At 43.6% G+C, this 22,689-nt stretch overlaps 1 protein-coding gene across 4 annotated transcripts; it reads left to right on the plus strand.

The window, feature by feature from the left end:
- The first annotated feature begins 2,554 nt into the window (after nucleotides 1–2,554).
- Nucleotides 2,555–22,685, plus strand: LOC139333634 (glucocorticoid-induced transcript 1 protein). 4 transcript variants are annotated; one of them, XM_070966197.1, is made up of 9 exons: nucleotides 2,555–2,698; nucleotides 2,857–3,224; nucleotides 7,745–7,893; nucleotides 14,161–14,250; nucleotides 16,141–16,260; nucleotides 17,084–17,221; nucleotides 18,616–18,805; nucleotides 19,646–19,766; nucleotides 20,104–22,685. In XM_070966197.1, exons 2-9 carry the CDS (start codon nucleotides 2,921–2,923, stop codon nucleotides 20,453–20,455), a joined length of 1,464 nt encoding a protein of 487 aa, XP_070822298.1. In that variant the 5' UTR covers nucleotides 2,555–2,698; nucleotides 2,857–2,920; the 3' UTR covers nucleotides 20,456–22,685. The 4 variants fall into 4 exon arrangements, with proteins under 4 accessions (XP_070822298.1, XP_070822297.1, XP_070822299.1 ...); XM_070966196.1 differs by having other exon boundaries at nucleotides 2,813–3,224; nucleotides 20,104–22,674; XM_070966198.1 differs by having other exon boundaries at nucleotides 2,813–3,224; nucleotides 16,144–16,260; nucleotides 20,104–22,674.
- Nucleotides 22,686–22,689: the final 4 nt, after the last annotated feature.

The following is a 22,689-nucleotide window of genomic DNA, read 5'->3' on the forward strand; positions in this document are numbered from 1 at the left end:
ATGACGGTACCCAGAATTGTACTCCACCACCCTGACAGTGTAAAGGTAATGGCCAATGTGAAGGTGGGTGTTTCTAGAAGTCCATGGCCACCTCCACCATTTCAGCTCCAGGTGGTTATGCCATGCTGCCAGCTGTGACACTGTCCCTGTAGGCTGGCTCGTCATCGTCCTTGATGGTGTCAGCAGACTTGACCAGCTTGATTGAAAGGTGTCTCTCTTCCAGTCCAACCTGAATCAGGCTTGTGGTTTGATTGTTAACTATAAAAAAAAATCAAATGTTCACTCTCACATCAGGTTGGAAAGTTGTGATTACAGGTGCCAGTGTGTGTGAGCTGTGTATCGTGGCTTGTGTTTTAATATGCTGTTTAACGTGTGTGTTTGTCTTGCGAAAGGATCTTCACACACCTCATGAAAGCATTGTTCGGGCTGACGGACGGTACCCCGGGTGACGGAGAGGAGGCTCGCTCACTAGAACAACACGCTCTTGCTCCCTTCGCGTTCCTCTGTGCCACTCTTCATCTGGCATTGTGCGGGAGGGCTTCCAGTGCGAGGGGTGGTTTTGGGGGTGAGGATGAGGAATTGGAGAAGGTAGGGGTGGTGGTGGGTGACGAGGAGGAGGGTGGGAGGGCGCGTCTGTATTCACCAGCCCACTCCAGGCCTGTGGTCCATGAAAGAAGCTCGCCAGAAAACAGCAGCTGCTCGGCACTCTGACAAGACCCTCCAGATTGTTCCCCTCATAAAGAACCTCAGCTGCCGGAACACTATTGACTCAAAGAGAGGGCGAGAGAACAGACAGCCTGAGCCCTGTAACCCCCCACCCCACCTCACCCTCCTACATACACAGACTTGCCCTCTCTTTCTTTCTCCCTCTCTCTGGTGCCCAAATTGCACCCAAAAACTATGCATACCACACATCAATCCAAGGATAGGCGCCGTCTGTGGGGGAACAGCCGGGTGTAAGCCGCATTGTAAATGGGTTTTCTCTCTTTCTCTGCCACCCTCCCCGCTCTGTCACTAACCTAGGGAGCCATTGTAAGTGAGAGGCGGCCTGCACCAGAGCTGGCTAAATCACTTAGTCATGGAGTAGGGAGGAGGAGGTGAGGAGGAGGGGGCCATAGGAGCTACTGTATGCTGCTTTCACCAGGATCTCTTCCCGGTGTGGGAGGTTTTTTTTTGCAGGCCTGCATGCCCTTTTGTGAACTATTTTGGAGTGGAGCTAACAAATTGGCGAGCCGTGTAGCGTCCCGAAAAACAGGGTGGCTGGAATTTCATCCTTTCAGTGTTTCTTGTGTTTGCCTTTTAAATAAATTCTGACCGACAAATCAGAGCACTGCTGAATGGAGTGTTTTCCATACATTTACATGGTTTATTTTTATATTATGTTTCATAGGCGCAGATGGCGTGGGTTTTCTGTCATGTGCATTCTTTATCTTTGCTTAAAAACATTGAGTCACACATTATTATTCTCCCATGGGAACTCCCACAGAATCACAGACCATCCGTGCAGGCAGAAAGACGAGCAACTATAGGTTTTGGACCTCAGGATGAGGTAAGCAATAAATCTCCTTATTAGGTAAAAAGTTCATTATTGACCTTGCAAACAGCAGCTGACACAACCCGACCACAAGGTCCACTGGTAGCAGGTCTGGAGCTCTCAATCACATCAGTCTTTCTCTGCAGATTGAGTTTGGCCAGTTGTCAAATTTACATTTTTCAAAGGATTTAACATACATGTTGGCATGAAAGTTGAGACTGAAATTCACTCTCGACCTTAGAAAGCAGCAGTTAATCAGAAATCTCACACACAGCCAGGCTCTGCCTTATTGGCCCTCTATGTTTAAGCTTACAAATACAGCAAAGCACTAATGCACAGGAAGGTACACACAGAAAAATGGCTTAAACGAGGCTAAACAAAGAGAAGCAAACACAAACATGTGTACAGGTAAGTAGGTATGAAGTTTACATAACACATGGACAGTAACATACAGTACAGTTTCTATTTGAAGGTGAATTGCTTCTGTAAACTGGACACACTGCTGAAATAAATAAGGTATGGATGATGCATAAGCACTGCTCAATGGGAGAACAATGAAACTGAACATGAACATTTCTATGACGACTGATCTTACCCCTCTGCAGAGGAAGACCGTGTGATAAAGACTGAAATCTATGGAGCAGCTAATTGACATTGTGATGAGATAATGTAAACTCCTCAGTATATATTTATTATTACTTATGAGTCTATATGATGAAGGGTTGAATTACGTCATGAAAATGTATACTGGATTCTGTATACCGGCGAATTTCGCCTATGCTTCGGTTTAATTATATTTTTACGTCTTAATTTTCACAAAAAAGGGGGGGAGGACAAAACAAAACTGTATCCGTACTAATAACACATTTCTGACCTGATTGGATGAAAGTACGATCCATAGCCCATCTCGAACCAATCAGCGACGTTACTGTACGGCCACGCTATCCAATCACAAGCTGAGAAGTGTGCAGCGTAGCCCGCCCACACACATCAGCCAGTAGTCTGGTCGGAATAACTGTCACTTAAAGTCAGTGGACATGATGGGGAAGACAGAGCGAGAGCAGGAAAACACGAATTAAACGTTTCGAGAAGTATAAAAAACTACTTTTAAAGTCACGTGTGTAACGATTACAGCTTACGTGTTCACGTGTTAGCACCTTACAGGTAAGTTTTCACCAAATATTTCGTGCTGGAGCTTTTTTTCCCTCGAGTGTTTGAGTTGAAATTAAAAACAAGGAAGCTAACTTTTTTTTTTTTTTTTTTTTTTTTTGCTAACAGGCTAATGTTTATCTTACCGTTGCCCCCACCACCTCCTCCTGTAGAGAAGCAGCAGCTTTGGCAGTACGTCTTTCTCACCGCGACAGGAATTACAGCCACTTTCGGAGGATGTCAGCCCCCAGCAACTCGCTCCAGCAGCCGAGGGTGAGACGCAGCAATGCGGGCTCCCCCGGCTCCTTCAACAACAGCTGCCGTTTGCACCCCATCCGTGCCACCGTGCCCTACCAGCTCCTGCGTGGGGGCCAGAGCAGCCCGACGCGGGCGCAGACACAGACACACTACGGAGGGGCCACGAACAGCCGAGGCTCGAGCCCCCCCTCCAGCCCGACACTCACTTCAGGAAGTGCTAAGCAAAGACTGTCCCCCGAAAATAAGGATTCCTCCTGCCCCCCCGGCTCTCCAGTCCCCAGAGGTAAAAGCACTTATTTTTCTCCCTCACAGTCACATAGGCCAAGAAATGCCATGTCACCACGTGCTGTTGTCCACTGATAACTTGACATGGCAACTTTATTAACACTAACTGGCATACAGTTGCATTTGAATTATATTTTAATTGTACAAAAAAACAGGTGAAATATTATATTTGAGGGGATTGCCTTTAAGTCTGGAACAAGTTGGTACTTGATGCATTAACTATTCAGCCTTCTGCCCCCTTTAACAATTTGGCACTCCTAAAGAGCATAAAGTGCACTATGAGCTCTCTTATTTCCTATGGACCTTTGACAGGCGAGAGTGCGAGGAGAGCATTGACAGAAAGACATGCTTTCAGTTGTGAAAGGGGCCACGTCAGTCCCAGTCGAAGCAGAGCTGAGCGGATGGTCAGGTGTTGCCTATTCAGACCTCGGTCCATACACGCAGCAGAGAGGACTCTGCATATTCAGAACATATGCCGAGCCTCACCATGTTGCCTTACACATGGCCAACAGAGGCAAGTGCTATGTCATTTCGTGTCCAGCTCAGCTGCTCCTTGGACGTGATATGGAGACAAACTGAAGCAGGACATGAGAGTCCAGGCAGCTCTAAATCTGTATTTCCCACTAAATCTTATTTATGTGGCAGCCTCTCCTGCCAAATATCGACACTGACTGCTTTTTCAGACTGGTAGCAGTGTCCTTTCATAGGCCAGAGCTGCTTTTTTTTTCTTTTTTTTTTGCCTAGCTATTTTTCTGTAAACCCTATATTTTATGTACAAAACAGACCGCACACTATCTGGTGAGTGCTTGAGGCACATTGTGATATGGAAGTGTCTGAGCTACAGCTTGCTTTTCCAGTATCTAACAACAAAAATAGACTCATTGTAGTTCTTTTAACCTCACTGGGTATTTCTGACTCTGCATCAGTTCCCATGAAAAGCACCAGGTATTCTCACCACAGCTGATGTTCTGCACTTACAGAAACTAAGACCCATATCACAACATGCTACACAGTTGGATCAGTGCTACTCTCATTAGTCACGTTTGACAGCTTCCCCCCCTCTTACCTTTCTCCAAAATGGCAGCCCTCTTGTTTCAGTGCAGCATGGTAGTCATTGTGTGTGGAATTAGATGTTTGTGACGTTCCTCACATTCCTCAGTTCTTTGAATGAGATGACCTCCAACCTTGACCAGTGTACCATGCAAGGCAGGAAACGGATTCTCTTCCACAACAACTGAGTAGGCAGACTTGCCAGGCACGAATAACTTCACCCGTGTTTGGCTAGCAGTTGGTGTTGATTTCCCACTCCGGTGGCATGCCGCGCATACCTCAGTCCTCTGAAAGAGACGACCTCTAACCCGTGCTAACATCCCATGTCAGTGGCGATGATAGAGACTTGACCCTTCTTCACTGTTGTGACCTCACAGCCTAAACATGCACGAGAGGCCACAGATGACGGCTATGATCATATCAGTGTGGGGTTAGGGGCTACTAGCAGTCAAAAAATGCAAACTGACCTACATTTATCAAGAAGCAAACAGTTACAACAGGGTGACCGTGATTTAGTCGTCTTTCATCGCAGCTGCCCAGCTTGATGTGACTGAGGCAGTAGGCCTTGCACTTTGTAATTTCCCATTCATAGCTGTACTTTGAACCCACTCACAGACATAATACTTGCCATTTGGTGGAGATTTTAGTCCAAAGAGCCTTACAGCTCCAGTAATGTTGGTACCAGACAAAGGCACATGGTAATGGAGTGCACTGGTGTTCAAACAGCTCAGATCATAGCCTGATGATGAAGAACAGAGTCAAGTATATTATATTCCACATCATGACCTTTTAGTTTCACCAGCATGACATCATTCTCTTACCACACTATCCCAACAATGAATGTCCTGCTCCCTGTCAAAGTGCCAGCTGTGCTGAAACAGCCCTGCTTCATTGTCACCCATTCAAAGTGCAGAGTAGGACCAAATGTGAAAATGAGCGTGTTGTCCAAATCAGTCGACTCTGGTGGAACTGTGCTGTGTTTGCTGTAGTTTTATCAGCCTGGCTGACTGTGTAGCATCTGGTTGAACCTTAACTTTGATGTTAACTTCTGCTCATTCCTCACTTCTCAGTTATGGAAGTTGGAATCTTTAGCATACCTTGCTCATCCACTGGGATGCACTCTAAGTAGTCCCAGCTAGCTTGTTGTGTGAGGTACCCACAGGGCTCATTGAGTAATGCTAATAATGCTAAGAAGCCATTTCCTGACCAGCTGAGGGACAGATACTGAAACTCATAACTTTAAAAGATCATGGCCAAGACTAATATCATCATTCATCACTTATATTGTAGGAAAGACAGTCACTGCTGAAATTACTGCTTGCAATTAACACTCTTATTTTGAGCAGCTAATGTAAAACATTATTAGAATATGAAGTTAGCGGTTAAAGAGATTCCCTCATCACTGTATGATCAAGCCTTCAATTCTTATTCAGTCATGATGATGTTTAATGTGCTTTTTTTTATATAATATAGTACATACATGCTCAGTGTTACAAGTATTTACAGAATCTATAATCATACCAGTTGTATCAGTAGTTTATATGATGCAATGCAATACTTTTTTTTGCAAATAAGTAATGTTAGTAAGTCATTTCAGGATGAAGTATTAAGTAGTATGAACATCCTTTTTAGCAGTGATCAAGAGTAGGCAATTTCATTATTCACTGTCTGTGTAGTTGAGCAGTTACAATGAGTTGAATTGAACTGAATTAAATATGTCTCAGTGTATGTCTACTAAGTGATACATAAGCCCTACCAGGTTTCATTTACTTGAGCCTTTTTGAGAAACCAAAAGCAATTTTCTTCTGTCAACACGAGATGAAGCTAAATTATTGTGATTTTCCTTTCAACCGGTGTCATGCAGCCTGGTGAAAACCTGCAGGAAACCATGCCGCTATGGTTTACTGATTTGGGCCACATGTTTGTTTTCACATTTGCCTCTGCTCTACAGTTAATAAACCACCCATTTATCCCTGGAAATGCAGAGTTTTTCACAGCTTGCCGAATGTCCGGTGAAGGAAAGTTCTTATTAAAATTCAACCTGAAAATATTCCTGTAATATCACACACACACACACACCACTCGCTCGTCCCTGAAATCAGCAGATGGACTGCTTTGATGTCTTGGCTTCTTTCACACTGTTTCTTTTTTCTCATCAGGAGATTATTCTAGTCTGGCAAGTGGGGAGACGATGGAAAATAACCACAATCCCAGTTCTGAGAGCACTGGCTTGGCCTATATCAATATTGATGGAAATTTAGCCTGCTTCCTTTGTCTACAATGCTTCAGGGAATTTTACTGTAGCCCAGTAAGCTTACTTAGGCAATACCTTTGGGTGGGTAGGCCTGTGTATTCTATGGACAAAGAACAACAATGAGTGGCTGTGTAGTTCTGCTAGGAGAGGGGTGCCTCATGTAGATAGTTAAGTCTGCGTGTTAGTTTGTGTGCTCATGTTGGAAAGGCCTCTGCCACGGCCTACTCAGGCAAGGGATGAAGTAAATGAGCATGTTTCCACATCATTATACTGCACCTTTTATTCAGTCTGTGATACGGAAATGAAGAAGCTTTCATTTACTTTTCGCAATTACACAAAGTGTAATTGAGGCTAATGCCTTTAATCCACTTCTTACTGCAATCTCATGCTATTCTCAAGTTAATGTCTTTGTGTGTTTTGTTTTTCTCTTTTTTCCCTGCATGTCACTGCAGGAATGTTGAGTGGATGCAGGCAGTATTGATGTGCATTGTGTTGTGGTTGTTTATGAGTTCTTATGTGGGTGGTGTGTGCTTAAATGCTCTGGCTCACAGCAGACTGCTCTCATAACATCAGATACTCCTGCTCAGCCATTTACGTTTGCTTCAGGCCTCGGCTCTCAAGCCTGCCGTTTGCACTAATACATGTGAGACTGGAAGCGCTGTCCACACTTTGAAAGCAAGATGAGGGTCTGAGGAAAGATCTTGTTGCAGTATAACACTGAATTGCTGTAGTTAGCAGAGGCGGGGGCAAAATGTTGCTTATAATGTATTGTTTTTGGAGATTTTCTGCAGCAATTCATCCTGCGATTGACAGAAATATATTTCTATTATTGTAATATGAAGATCTACCCTTCCCCTCTGTGCTCCCACTGCAACACATAATTAAATAAACCAGGCCAAGAAAACTAACTTATTTTGACAGAAAGACTGAGATTATGCAATTGATTTTGGTTTCAGGTGAAAAATGTAAACCATTAAGAGTTGTATGGCACTCAAAATATGGCCTCCAGTCCTTGGCTACGCATTTCTACTCAGAGATTTATTACACAATGACATTTTAATGCTGCACGTTGAACTTAGTCGTACTGACACAATCAGGAAAGTTGGTACATCGAACGTCGAAGATGCCTCAGGGAGTCGGGGAATATTGCTAACTCATGGGTGTGTGTGTGTTTGTATTTGTGCCTCATGTTATTTCTTTATTCTTCCTCACAGCAGAAAGGTCCAAGTTACAGGTTCGGAGTTCCAGTGCTATCCGGCGGACATCTTCCCTGGACGCCATCACAGGGCCATACCTCACCGGCCAGTGGCCTCGGGACTCCCATGGACCCTACCCCTCCTGTATGAAAGACAAAGCCACGCAGGTACATGCCGTTCTGAAGAAAAGTACCGTCTTGGATATAGGCCTGAAAGGGGTGGGCCAGCTCGTTATTCATGATTGTAGAGTTGCAGCGTGGGAGGAGCTGCTGGTTCTGCAGGTGTTTTTCCCCATTTGTATTCTGGTTTCCAAATTGTTTCAAACCGTATTTTCAGTGTTACTCAACAGACACATGGGACTCACAAAGATAATGTAACGACCCTGTTGGTTTATGTTCTGACCTCCACTTTTGATTCCTTTAACATTGTGTGTGTGAAATCAGGTTTTTTCTGTTTTTGGCTTGGCGGACGCGCCGTAACGCTGCAGTCCCTATGAGCCTTGGCTGTCACTGTCATGGAAAACGTTAGCAAATTCAAAATAGTTTGTCATTGAATTTGTGAACAAAACAACGCCATAGTTACTGACTTCATCCAAAATCACTCCAGAATCCAAAAATTGATTGGTTAAAGATGCAGGCTGTATCACCAGTTAACTCAGCACTGTAATCTTTAACCTTTACCTGCTGCTCGTCCCAAAATATCAAAATGCACCTCGGAGTTGTACTCAAGTTCTCCCCCAACACTTTTCTATTCACAGTCATGCACCTTCAAATTTTTTATCAATGAAGCAGATGTTTTCCAGTGCAGTTGTTAATCTTGTACTGGTCTGTTAACTGGGTTGCCTGGTCCAGGGCGTAGAAGTGTGCCAGCTGTGAGTCATGTAACATTGTCTATGGAAAAAATCAATGGGACTTTTACTTCCATTACCAGGGGCACCCAAAACGACTCCTGCTACCTCGCAACTCTATTCTGCTATAAATCAGTGTGTGATTTAAACGTTTTCCTGTCATGATTTTAACGATATTGCCACGTGTTGTATATTTACATGTACATCATGCAGCAGCAGTCCATGGCTGAAAGCAAAAGTGGTTGATTCTGTAAGTGGAGCAGCTTTGGTGGTGCGTAGGTGGCTTGATAAGACTAATCTTTAGAGATATGGGGATCCCTTGTAGCCAGATGGTGGAGGTGTATTCCACATGAACACAGTGTCCACATTTAAAAAAACAAACAAAGAAGAGGCGCTACATCACAGGTGACAACGTCGTCTTCTTCTAACCAAATTGATCTTGAGACGCGATGTGTCATGATCTCTCTAATTCAGCTATAAAACATTTGACAGAACAACATTACTTTGTTTCTTTAAGCACGTGACGGTGATTGACTGATCATCACACTGAGCATTTGCTTCATGGTTATAAATCAGAGAAGCATGTTGCAATGCCAGGAGGAAAAAAGGACTTTCTTTCTTTCTAATCTTTTGGGCAAAGTCAATGGTTTAGTCAGTCATATTCAAGAGGAGATGTGTGAGAAAAAGCTGACTGCACAAGAAATGCCAGGCTGAAGTTTGTTCAGTGATCATGAGCTGGAACTGTTTTACAATGAGGTCTGCATTGAAAGTTTAACAAAAGCAAAAAATACCTTAAAATATATGATTTTAATGCCATCTGGGCCACACTTTGGCCAGAGTGTCTGGTAAAGCCCCAAATTCAACACCCACTTTGACCTTTCTCGAAGCACATGATGGTATTTAGGATTTCCCAGAATTTGTTGGTTTCTGTCATAGTGGCTGGTGATGGAGACAAATCTACAAGCTGTGGTCAAAGAGATTTTTTTTTTTTTTTTTTTGGTGGCTGGTGGTGGCATCTGCTAGACTTTACTGTAAATATTCAGAAATTCAGAAATTTACTTCAATGCACTGTAACACTTCATAAGACCTATGTATGGATTTCTCATTGAGCCTGACTGCAGTTTTCCTGGATAGCAGCCCACACATGATCAGCCAGTAATCTTGCCTTGTGACTAATAGCTAAATGTAGTTTTACGCTTACAGAGCTTAATTTTGGGGGGGTGCAGGTTTGGTTAGTTGTTAAGAAATAATATTGACTATGTATGATCATGCCAAGGGCTGCTCCCTCTTTGCTAACAGAAGCCTTTCATGTGTCTGAATGAAGACCGCCAAGGCTCATTTACATGGGCTTCATCTCTTTAACCCCTCATTTGCCTCGCATTTCTTTGTGTGTAGACCGAGGAAGTTGCGAGAGGGCCTTGCACGATCTCTTGCAAGTGGCTGTATGCAGAGTAAACACCTCTAATTACAGGGTTCCTGTTCAGCCCTGGAAAGACTGGACAAGTATGGAAAATCAATTTGATAATTATCAGGTCTTGGAAAATGTCATTGTGCAGAAACGTCTGGGCACGTATACACAGTGATCTTGTCTACCTACTGTTTTTTTGACACGTTGCGCCATTTTCTTGTGCTACATAATAGCATGGCCTCGACCATATTTCGCAGCCATTATCAGCAAAGATCTGAATGCAGGCCAAAATTAAGATCCAGTTAAGAGATTTATGTCTGTCAAAGCTGTGAAAATCTGAGATGGAAAACATTTGGCTGTGTTGTAATGATGTGGGAGAGTGTGACACACTTGACAGTCCTTGAACGATTAAATGCACAAACTCCCCCAAGGATAGTCAGAGACCACTTCCTGTTAACAAGCTCTGCCTGGGCCCAGCTCCTTTTATAAGACAACAGCAGAAAGCAGCAGACAAAAGGCCCCTGGCCTCTTTTGTTGTGCATTGCACAAGTTCAAGACAGCCTCTCCTTTGAGCTGTACTGTTGCCTTGCTTGGAGGTGAAGTTGTTTGCACCTGTCCCTCAGGCTGTGGCTGAGGCGAGGAGAAATCCCACTGCTAACCACCTGGCCCTCGTGGCTGCATGGCCCGCCTGCCTTTTGTGTGGGAGTTGAGGAGCAGAGGGTCCATACATATGCTAATCACTGTTCCGGGATAGGTCTGTGTGCCCTAGGCCCTGTGGTTACAGAACACAGAGAATGTCTGTATGAAGATTAGGGCCCTGACACACCAAGCCAGCCTCAAAGAACTAGCACCGACAAAGGCAGACGGATCAAACGGTTTGCGTCGCCTTGCGTCTTCTGTTAAAAGTTGCACTTGAGCACAGCACAAAGACTGCAGCCAATGGCCAGCTGACCACTGAAATGCATGTGCTTTCTGCGTCTGCGTGAGAGGAAATAACTAATCAGCAGTCTGTATTTGTAAGACAAACTAAACAAACCAGCCTTCTGTTTTTCACACCACTGTGAATCTGCTTAAACTGTTTCATTATTGGCCTGGGATATGAAGCTTCATGTAAACTGATGTAAACTGATGAGGCGTTTTTCTGTTTTCTGGAATGCTAAGTGAGTTTCAGACTTTTTCATGAGATAACAGATGCACAGAGGCAACTCAGCAAATCAAAATACGTGTTTTGCTCATCTCTAAACCCCACCAAATGATAGCAGTGGCACTCTGCTCGCATGTCTCAGCATGCAATCTAAACAAACCGGCACAAATTCCACTGCAGCTCTATTGAAGCCCAGTCATTATTTCCTGCTTTGGAACAGAGCTGGATTCTTGAGGATGTTGCCTGTATGTAACCCTTTGGGTGGGAATCATAATGGGAAGCAAGCTGTAGGCTACAGTAACAGAGTTTTATCTTCACAGCAGTACATTATCAGGCACAACACCTGGCACACAAGTCTACAAAGCACACAACTCGGGCCGGAAGTTCAAGAGCTAGCATGATAAAAGGGCCTCTGAGGCAAATAAAGGTGGGTGTTCTTGCTAACTGACAATTTGTCTTGGGGAAACAGAGAGAACAGAGACAGCCTGCAGTATTTTTAACTGTCTTGTAAATAGATACAGCGAAATAAGATGTTTAATAAAACTGAGATGTCCACCATGAAGATAAAAGTGACCTCTGCCATGATGCCTGTGGCCTGTTGGCATCTTTTAACTAAATGGCTTTCTTCAGATTTAAAATAAATGCATTAATAGAGATAGTGGGAATTCATTTATAAGCCCCCTAATATTTGATGCTGGCAAAAATGTAAATAATTAGGGGTTCTAGCTGCAGGTGAAATTGTCATATTAACTGTTAAACTGTCTGTTTTTTGTGTGTGCTTAATGTTGCTGACATCACTTTCAGCAGTAAGAACACATTCATTCACGTGGATTAAATGGATAGAAGGCTTGTGAAAATGGAGATGAAGCAACACTTGGAGATGAAGGAAAAAATTACTTGTAAATACGTGAATTAGAGGGGATTGAAAAGAAATATGTCCGAGAACAGCACCACCTTCAACAAATCTATTTTTTAATTCTGATTCTTAAGCAAAATGCTTTTCATTCTAACCAGCGTTGCACAGCCCTGTGAAAACCTATAGATATCACTTTCTGACAAATACAAGCGTCTCACATTTCATTGAGTTACACGTAGCGAGTAGCATTTCTTCTTGACGTCATAGAACATCTGTGAGAACTTAGTCTTTCCTCAATGGCTGAGTCCACAACTCCATAAAGCCTCTCTGCCCTTTTACAGCAATCTGCATTCTGTATGAACAGATTAAGCTGCAGCACCAAGTCCCTCAACGTTTGGCATAGGCATCAAACAGCACAAGCCATTCCTTAGCCCATGCACAAAATGTTAATGCTAAAGGCTAGCTACACATCTGCCATCCAGCGTGGCCAAGCACAGTGGTCCCTTTTATGAGAGCACAAGCACCCATTTAATTCGCTGTCCTTTTCTGGGGAACCAGCGCCAGCAATCCAGCGCAAACGGCTTCACGGGTGTTCCTCATTATTCACAGTGTGATATTCCATATCATAGGGCAAGGCTTGTGCGTTGGTTGGAGGGCCATAGAGGTCTTTCTGTTTGTGTGGGGTCAGACATAAGGCGGTGTGAAGACACTGACATTTAAGACGGTTCGTACCACTGTGCTGACCATAAAACGTCAGATGTTTGAGGATTTGTTTGAGGACCAGAGGCACTGTTGATATGCATAATCAGGGGGAAGTATGTGGTTTCAGACAACCCTATGAAACATCCTCAGTCTGTTTCTGTTTTTGCATATATTTACATAACTTAACCGTTTCCTCGTTTATGCAGTAGAGGTCTAAAAGACATGTTCAGTGAGACAGAGCTGCCTCTATGCTCTCTGGTGAGGGACTGTTTTGTATATTATTTTCTTACTGATGTACTAACAACATTAATGTCTCTGTAGACTCGTCCTGGTATAAGTCTAGAATTGTGCTGTACTTATTTCTGACAAATCACAGTAGTGTTTATGTAGGCTAAAAGTGAAAAAGTGGAAACAACACCAGCTACTGGTAAAGTCTTTGTAAATGTCACCTGTGGCAGACATTATCTTCCATACTAATACGGTAAGTATTATTTATTTGATGGCCCTGTAACTGTTCCCCTGAATGATGTTTTGCTTGTTAAATGGCTGGTGGGTTTTGGAATGCACCACTCGGTTTAGCCTGTGGACAAAAAAGAGTTTAATGCTCTGCCACAGATGTATTTATCTTAACAGGACTTACTAATGGAAGCAATCAAGAATGCTCTGACTTTTGTTTTTCCTGTTGAATATAATTCTTTCCTCAGGGATGGTATTTCATGACTGTTTTCTTCATTTTCATTGATTCCAGATTTTTTGCTCTTGAGCGCACGGCACTCATTACTGCTTTCACCCACATCTTTCTCAACTGCTTATCCAAACATTTTACATTTTAGGTATTTAGTCGACGCTCACTCTTTGAGTGAGGTGGCACAGTGGCTGCTCTGAGTCTATATTGCGGACACCTCTTAAGTTTTAGGTTTTTTTGCTTTGTACCTCACCTGCTCAAACTTCTGTTCACTTTAAATTCCTGTATGTCTGAGTCTGTCACAAACATTGTCTTTAAATATATGTGTACATTTTTGCCCCCATATATGATTTATAATAACAGTATTTCTAATGTGCAAATAAACATACAAAATGAATACCTGACACGTGCGCTTGATTGGCATATGTTTAACAAGACTCAACAGTGACCACATCTGTGACCTTTCGGTTGTCTGATCTCTGTAAACACTGGGTCACTCTGCCACGTAAACAAATCTCAGAAACTACAGGTTAGGTAATCTTAGGATTTAAGGCTGATGTAAGGTTTTCTATTTAGATAGCTGTGCATCCACACACAATCAAAGGTTGTGTTTATGCTCTTCTGCACAAGTACATCGTACTTGTCTTTGTGTGCCCATCCAACATAAGAATGCCGTTTGGTGGTTGAAGGATCGTACAGCACATTTCATACAGTTCATGTATGAACAGCCTGAGTTGTGGGTGTTGAGCTGTATAACGTGGTTATGTGTCAGCTTGTGTTGTGTTGTTTCAGACTCCAGGTCTCTGGATTGATGAGGGAGCAGAACAGGGGAGTCCTCACCAGCGGTCAGCCTCCTGGGGCAGTGCAGACCACCTCAAAGAGGTAGATCCACTTGTCTTAATCTTGGTTCACTCAAGTCACAGCTGCTTCTGACAACAAACACTACCGACGGTGGATTAACTCAGGGAGTAGTGTCAGCAGTCTGTCTGACTGTAGCCAGACCTTCACACAGCCAGTACAGAGACGTTTTTGTCATTTTTGAGGTTCATTCGATTTACTCAAAATGTGTTTTATTTGTCAGGGTCTGAGGTCAGCCTAAATATTATGGTCCTCAAGGTTGGTTTCCACTCCTGTCTATCTGCTAGGCTTGGTGGCCAACCAGCCGACCACATGGAGCTATTAGGTCTCCAGCTCTCCAGACCACAGTCTAAATTTAACCTCCTTCTCCCCTCTTGTTTTCCCACTCAGCTGCACCCTTACATCTCATTATGGCCTGTTGTTTTTGAGAGATAGTGCAGGAGCTCCTCAAGGGTGAAATAGCCACATTGGTCCCCTTTTAGAGTGAACTGATTGAGGGTACCTCATGTTACTTAAAAGCCTTACAGATGCCCCTGCAACACAATAGACATTCAGATTTTTCTGTTTCCAACACAAGATTTTCATACTTTATATACTGCCATCAGTATTTAGTTACAGAATATTAGTGGCACACATCTGTCTTTGGGTTTTGTTTGTATTGACCAGAAGAAAACTATAATTCAGAATCCACAGAATCCACTTAACCATGCATAAAGACCAGCATGCAGAAGAACATTCCTTCAATACCTTTATGACCAGAATGCCAAAAACATTTATATTGAAGTTCATAATGAGTTCAACTTATGAATACACGGGTACAATAGGTATTGTGTTTTAACTCAAGGCCAGGCCAGGCCAAATTACTAAGGAGCAGATTCGGATGCACAAGAGTTTTATTGTTTTTTGTGTTTAAGTGTGGTGGCTTTTATTGTGAACAGAATGGGACATGGTGTGGATGGAAGCTACCAGTGGTCACATTGCACTTAAGCAATGCCAACAGCTGTGAAGAGGAGACAGGAAGAGACAGATTTTAATAATTGCAGCCACAAGACATGCACAAAACCCATTTCCCTGCTATGGATTCACAGAAGTTAGATCTCATAAAATCTGATTGTTAGGTCTCATAAATTACATTCAAATGTAAATGTACTCTGTAACCAGGCCTGCTAGACACATTCAGTGTTCAACTTTCTACAGACAATCTCAGGGCTTGACCTCAACAATCAGTAGCATAGCAGGAAAACTTGTCTTTTTTGTCCTCTGAGATCGCCTGGACTTGTCATTATCGACCGCCGCGGTCACTCTGTGAATATAGTGAACTGCATTCTAGCTCTCTTAACCTGACGTGTGTGGGAGGACATCTATGGAAAAAGAGCAAGTCTCTTTGTTGACTGTGTTGCCAGGATTACAAGATCAGCGTTGAAGACCACACCTTTGTCTGCAATAGTACAACTGCGTCTTTTTGGCTCACAAAGGGGATCCTGTCTTAGGCTGATACAGGGCCAGATGCAGAAACACCCGTCGACCTCACTTGTTTCAATCATGACTGATTTTATGCACGATACTATGCTGCAACACTATTCAGTTCAAGTCAGTCTGCGTTGGTGCACACAGTACTATATGTCTCTGTGAAAAACCCCAATATTGCAGTACTTATGTTGTAAGCCACATAAGAGGAGAAAGCCTCCCAGCCATCCTAAAAATGATTTATTACTCCACACAGTTTGCAGATTAATCTATCATGAACGTAATCATTATTTGCAGCCCTGCATGGGAGCAGATGTGCTCATCATGTTCTGTCTGCATTCATTTCACTGATGGGAAAAGTTAAAAGTCACATGATTGACAGAAATATTTCCTTCAGGACTCTGTCGTGATCTGTCGTTCGCTGAAACGATTTTACTTTTCCTCCAGCAGATTGCTAAACTGAGACTGCAGCTGCAGCGCAGCAAACAGGTTGGCCGGCAGAGCAAAGACAGGGAGCAGAACTCGCTGCAGCTGTCGCAACAGCATGGCGTCGCATGCCAGCCGCAGGTGAGTTATTCATGTCCATATTCGTTCCTTGCCAAACTGAGTCACTGGCATGCTCTTCTCAGGTGAAAACATTAACTAACTCTGACTTTGGTGATGCAAGATTTTACCCTGACAGCAGTGATATGATAAGGTAGCTTAGCAGCCAAGGAAAAAACATACAAATGAAACAGACGGTGACCAAACCATATCACAGCTGTTTGAGATAAGAGAACTGAATATGAAGGTACCAGGGTTAAGCAAGGTGGCTCTCTGCATTAGAGTCAACGTGCCTGTGTTTTTGCAGTATGTTATTTAGGATTGTGTAATCAACTTTATTAGGCTGATATCACTGCATTTGAGGAGGTGTGGTTAATGTTCCCATCCTGACTGCTTATGTCAAAAGAGGAGGTAGGGAATGTGTCTGAGCATGCCCTCCGCTCTCCTTGTTTGCTGTTCATTCATTAACAGTTGCCCAGTAAGAGAACACATCAACCGCTGTGGGAAAATTAACATAAACAGTGACATGCTATGTCCTATGCCAACCTGTTGTAGATCACAATCATGGCTGTGTTTTTGTTACTGGTGACATTTAATCCTGCTTCAGTAACATGTGTTTAAACTGAACACCTCCACCCATCAAACATCTCATGAAACTGGATCGGCAACAATTCAATACCGCAAGTAGATCTTGTTATCAGAGTCAAGGACATAATAGTGTTATGTATTTAATTGCACTATTGACCTGAATATCTTTGAATATGTCGTGAGAGGCCGGGTGTGTGTGTTCGAATGTATTATTTTGATGTGTACAAGATTTTTCACTTCTTTTTGTCGGTCTTTCCAGTACAAGGGAACTTCATCGGCCTTGTCAGCAATCCCTGTGCCAAAATCCCTCATATGCAGAGTGCCGAGCAGTGTGGAGGGCATCAACCACGAGCTAGAAAATGTGTTCATCAGAGAGGACTGGGAGCAGGGGATACAGGTATGGATGTGTGCACGCACCATCAACAGGCCAAGCCGTTTTTAAACGGTGCTTGCTGAAGTGAAAATGTGTGAAATTCGTATATATAACACAGTTTTTTTGGACTATATCACAACTCATGTGGCACTAACACATCCTGTAAGTCTTATCTTTTATCCAAAGTGGGTTAAATGCCAGATTCATGTCATGACGTACAGACTGTAAATATGAGCAGCCAAAAAACTGCTCATGGCAGCTTCATTGTTTTGTTATGAGTGGGACATAAAGGAGTTAAGAGCTTACTAAAAAGTGTGTAAAGGCTCCTAAGTCTTAACAATGGGTGAATGCAGCAAAAGCCACAATCTGTGATGCAAACGTAAACAAATGCGCGTCACCATCAAAACCAAAACACAGGATTGGGTCTCGCTGTCACTCTTAATGGGACTGGACGTCTTTTCATACGCAGACTAAACACAGGCGGTGTGTAATACACGGCAAACACGCACACCCATACACCGTCTGCGGTGTGTCAACTCATTAAGATACACCAGCGTGCTGTTCACAGAGTTGATGTGCATCACTCTCCAGGAAAACAGCAAATTGGCTCTCTGAACTGTCTCATCCAGGCTGCTGCACCGTAACTACTTTGTCCCTTTAGTGCGTCATGTCCTGCAGGTGTTAGCTGACACATTGCCCCCCCCTCCAGCCCAATCAGTCAAACTGAACGATTCTACACGGTGAAGATGCCTATGGTCAAAAATAGCTCTTTGGACTGTGTTAAAAAGTATTGCATGCACGCACACACAGTCTTGTAAAGCCACTTGTGGGATTGTGCACCATACTGTCAGACAGAATGTATTCCCACTCACACTGAATTAAATCACTCAGGGGTGAGAGGGCACATAAATCTTGTCTGATGTGGGGGAGTAAACCTCGGCAGGTCTGTAAAGCTACCCTCTTAGAAAGTCACAGAGACACACACAGAGTTTAAACACACATACAAACGCACACACCACTACAGATTTACAGCCTGCTGTGCACCGAGGCCCCCCCCACCCCCCCACCCTCTGCCATTTGAATCAGCTGTGCCAAAGCACAACGTCTGCACTTCACACTGTTCCTCTACTGTCAAGTATTACCATCTGGTGTGGTGTTTGCTTCTCCAATTGCCCTTTAAACAGACAGACAAACACACCAGAGGCCTTTCAGTTCCAGTCGTTGTTGGATTTAGGACATTTTAACTGATGCTGTTAACCCAGAACATCGTCCAGTGAGTGAGCAGGTAGCTGCTCCACATCAGCTTTTCAGGGACACATTGGCTGTTGCGGGTGATTGATCGCCACTCTGCCATTTTAAGATCCATGTATGTTTAACGCGTGACCTCTCACCACCTCCTCCGCACTCTGACCTCACAGGCTATGGATGTGGTAGATGGCCGCCGCGCCCCCTTCCCTCCGCATCACTACAGCCACAGTGGCGACACACGTGACACGGACACACAGGCCCCTTCGAGTGGGGACTCCAGCCCGTTGCCCCGCGCCTGCAGCTCCGACCATCTCCACTCCCCCAATGGAAGCCCCTGTTCTGCAGAGGAAATCGACAAAGGTGCGCCTTCGTCTGACAGACGCCGCTTCAGTGTTACGCTCTGTCTGCAGGGCTTGGGCAATGTGGATGTGTGGAAAAAGTTGTATAAAGCCTTTTGTGGCTCCAGAGGGAGCTGCGTGAAATCTGAAAAATGACCTCAAGTGATGTCACTTGAGTCACGTGGTTGGGGTTGAAGACTACACATTTTTTAAAATTAAAAAAATGTGGGTGGTTGGAAAGAAACGAGCTTACCAGACCTCTGCAGCCCGCTCCTTGTCTCCCCTTGAGGCTACATTAGCAGCTACTAGCACAACAAACTCCTAACATAATTGTAGGCGCCTAGTTTTACCAGACATAAGCGATGAGTTTGCTTGATTTCACTTCTGTGCAGAGCTGGTTCTTCTCCTTATTTGAGTTTTTAGTGTTTGTTAATTGATACTTTCATGCATCAGAGGACACTAAAAGCCAGCCCAGGGTATTGACCCTCAGTACATTTCAGTGAGGTAATGAAAGCTTGCATCAGATTCTAGCTGAGAAGTTCTTTGATCAGACTGTTATAGATTATATTAAGGCAGATTTCTTATGCGGCAGCTTGTGTTTAACATTTAGAAGTTTTTCTTCTTTTGTTTGTAGAAGAGTGTGTTTATATTTCATAAAACAAAGGACTGAAAAGGGTATTTTCAGAGTATCAGTGCAGATTTGTTTTTCAATTTTCAGACCATACACACAGCCCTGCTTTAAGCACATTGCAGCTCCTCAGAGTCAGTCACCAAAGTATTTTTCTTTCCCTGTGTTTATGTCATTATAGCTACAAAAGCACTATGTCATAATAATATGTTCTATTCTTTACTGTATTTCCAGACAATGTGTGCAGTTCTCCTCTGCCCAAGTTTGCCACTTCTCCCAAGCCTAACAACAGCTACATGTTCAAACGGGAACCTCCAGAGGGCTGTGAGAGGGTCAAAGTGTTCGAGGAGATGGTGTAAGTATATTGTCTTTGCTTTTCATTTTATGATCCGTTCGTTTTTAAATGCGCCCTCATATTTGACACTTTGCCACGGCGCAGTTGTGCCGTGCGAGAGCTGTGTGTACGCATCATTAAAAGAAAAACAATAGATAGAATTTACTGTATTATTTCACGGACTCTGAGATCCTGTTCGAGGACAGTACAGCAAAGCTAACGAGCTTATTTGCATTGTGGGTGGCTGGGATGAGGGCTAAATGGCTGTGTAGGATAAACAACTTGCATTTAATCAGAGCAGACATAGAAGTGGAAAATAACAAGCCAAAGTACTGAGCTCTTCTTCTTTTGTCTTCAGGTCCGGCAAATCAAAAGGCTTCCCTCTCTTCTCGTGCCCTGACAAAAACAAGGTGAACTTCATTCCCAGGGGCTCTGCCTTCTGCCCCGTCAAACTCCTCTGCTCCTCCCTCTTCTCCCCAGTCTCCCCCTTGTCCTGCACCTCCGCCAACCCCGGTCTCCACGGCAACGACAGCCCAGGGCCTCAGGTGACCTCGACTCTGCCCGCCGCACCGCTAGCTACCTTTCCAGCCTCAGCTGACTGGAGCACCGACACAAGTGCAGGCATAAACACAGACAGCAGCACAGACGGCCAGAGCCCCGACATAGAAGTGGGGGAAGACGGCTCCGCACAAGTACTCCTCACCAGCTAGTCCTCAGGTATTCATGACCAAACCACCCACAGCCGAAACCGTTCAGCTGGTCGGGTGGTCCGGTTTCAAAACAAAGAAAAAAAAACAAAAGCAAAAAATAAAGCAAAAAAAATCCTTGCACTCCGTTAATCCTAACGTTAGCCAGCAGGGAGTGCCCAAGGTCGAGAGATGACGAACGCGTAGGAGGATAATGGTACCAGCATCCTGCTGCACAGGCATGTGCGCTCGGTCCCGCTGTTTGTCCCGCTGTCGCTGAAACGTCGACGGATTGATCGTTGTCGTCCAGACTTGAGTTTGCTGATCTTGGGCAAAGCTTCCCTTCACCCATCACTAACCTAGCCTTCTCCTCTGTACGGTGACAACACCCATAACAAGATAGCTTTGCTTACTTTTTGCAAAAAAATAGAAATTTCTGCTCAAATTATGATGTAACGTAGTGCCTGCAGTTTTATCAAGACAAGTAAAAAGGAAAAATCTTTGACAATAGACGATTATGAGGTATCAGAGAAACACATTCTACTCATGTTATCTAACCAGCTTATTAGCTGTTCAGTGTTCGACAAGCTAACATCTAAAGTACATATACATAAGCTTTTTGACAGGATGGGAAATGCTCCATTCATATTTGAAACATATTGGGATGTCTCAGTCGGAGTACTTCGCCCCACGTTAACCACAGCGTTTGCACTCATTAAGACCTGGCTCAGAATGAAACGGGCCGTTGCCTATTTTTTTGTTTATTTCAAAGTCTTTGTAGCACAGTGTCTGTGTGAAACCAGCAGTTGCTGGAGTGCAGGCTCCACTCAGCAGGCTCACAAACACGTAGATCTGCATTTCTGGTCTGGTCACTATTAAAATTTGGTTCGCTGAACACAAAATGCAAATCAGCTGTTTTCCAGTGACCAAACAACCAATCACAAAGCACACGATTCCCCCATTGCCTTGTTTTAGTGCCCCACACTACACAGAACAGTAACTCAGGTCATGTGGAATGTACTTGCTTGGACTATGTTGCCTTTGCCCAGTGTTTTTGACTTTATTCTACAGAAAGACATTCCAGTCTTTTGCAGAAATGTGTTTATTTTTTCCCTGCAGAGGGAGGTTATTACAGACTGAATCAGCTGATTGATGTCACATCTCGTGACGGATGACTTTTGCATTAACCTGTTCAGGTTAGAGTTTCAGGTGCTATGACACATTCCAGAATTCGCTGTTGCATTGGTCGACTGTGACCACTCGTGGAAATGCAACTAGCCACATAAGCTACACCCTCCTGATTTGAGAAGTTGACAAAATATGTGGTTTGTTTGGCCCCTTTGTTAAATATGTACCAAAGCAAATTGCAAAACAATGAAAGGCCTGTCACGAATTTGGGACAAGAGAGGCACCATTTGTGCCAGAAGCAGAAAGTTTATGTGCACTTTGTGAGTTCAGCGACATTTAAACACAAGGGTTGCAATGGTGTGATATTTCACAGTTTGCTGTATCACACAATTATTATTATTATTATCATCATCATCACCAGTTACAATGACCTTTAAAGGAAGTGTAAAGTGCCGCAGACGTAGTAGAATTCGATACCGTACATAAGCAGATGTTAACGGTATGATTACTGACAGTGTTCCCACCACAGTGTGCTGTGAACTCAGTATACTGCTGCAACCCTAATAAACACTGGATCATAGTGTTTCAAACACAGACGATAATCGTTAAACCAAGCCGAAGCACTTATTTGGAAGTCCGATGATAATCACTATTTTTATTTTAGACCAATTAGCAAGTTTAAACAATCAGAACTTGAGTGTGCAATTGATTTTTGTTTGAAGTAAAGCTACACTAACATTTTTTGTGTAAAAGAGTTTGGCTCAGTACGCAGATCCAACCAGATGTGCCCGAACGTTGCCTGCACAACCTGTTTCAGCAGAACGTAAAGGAAAAGAAAACACGACCGATTTAGAAGCTAGTGAACGTGTCATTCCAAAACCGTGGGCTTTCAAGCCACTTGCACACACAAACACAAATACGAACAATATGCAACACATTCCACTCGATTAAGTTGAGATACTCTCTCCTGCTTGCAGCTCCAAAACTTTCAATCTTACTAATTCTGATTTTATTCACTAGCTCATTGTGCAGTGCAGTTATGAAATGGTTGCCATGTTTGGCAATGATGATTCAGTTCTCCTATGTATTACGCATTTTTATGTAGATCTTGTGTGTTTTTCAATAAAGAA

This window comes from Chaetodon trifascialis, chromosome 7, assembly GCF_039877785.1.
Source record: "Chaetodon trifascialis isolate fChaTrf1 chromosome 7, fChaTrf1.hap1, whole genome shotgun sequence".
NCBI classification, from domain to species: domain Eukaryota; kingdom Metazoa; phylum Chordata; class Actinopteri; order Chaetodontiformes; family Chaetodontidae; genus Chaetodon; species Chaetodon trifascialis.

Coding starts and splice junctions, on each gene's coding strand:
- LOC139333634 (XM_070966197.1), top strand. CDS start 2,921: ATGTCAGCCCCCAGCAACTCGCTCCAGCAGCCGAGGGTGAGACGCAGC. Junction 3,225..7,744: donor CGGCTCTCCAGTCCCCAGAG/GTAAAAGCACTT, acceptor TCTTCCTCACAG/CAGAAAGGTCCAAGTTACAG. Junction 18,806..19,645: donor TGCAGAGGAAATCGACAAAG/GTGCGCCTTCGT, acceptor CTGTATTTCCAG/ACAATGTGTGCAGTTCTCCT.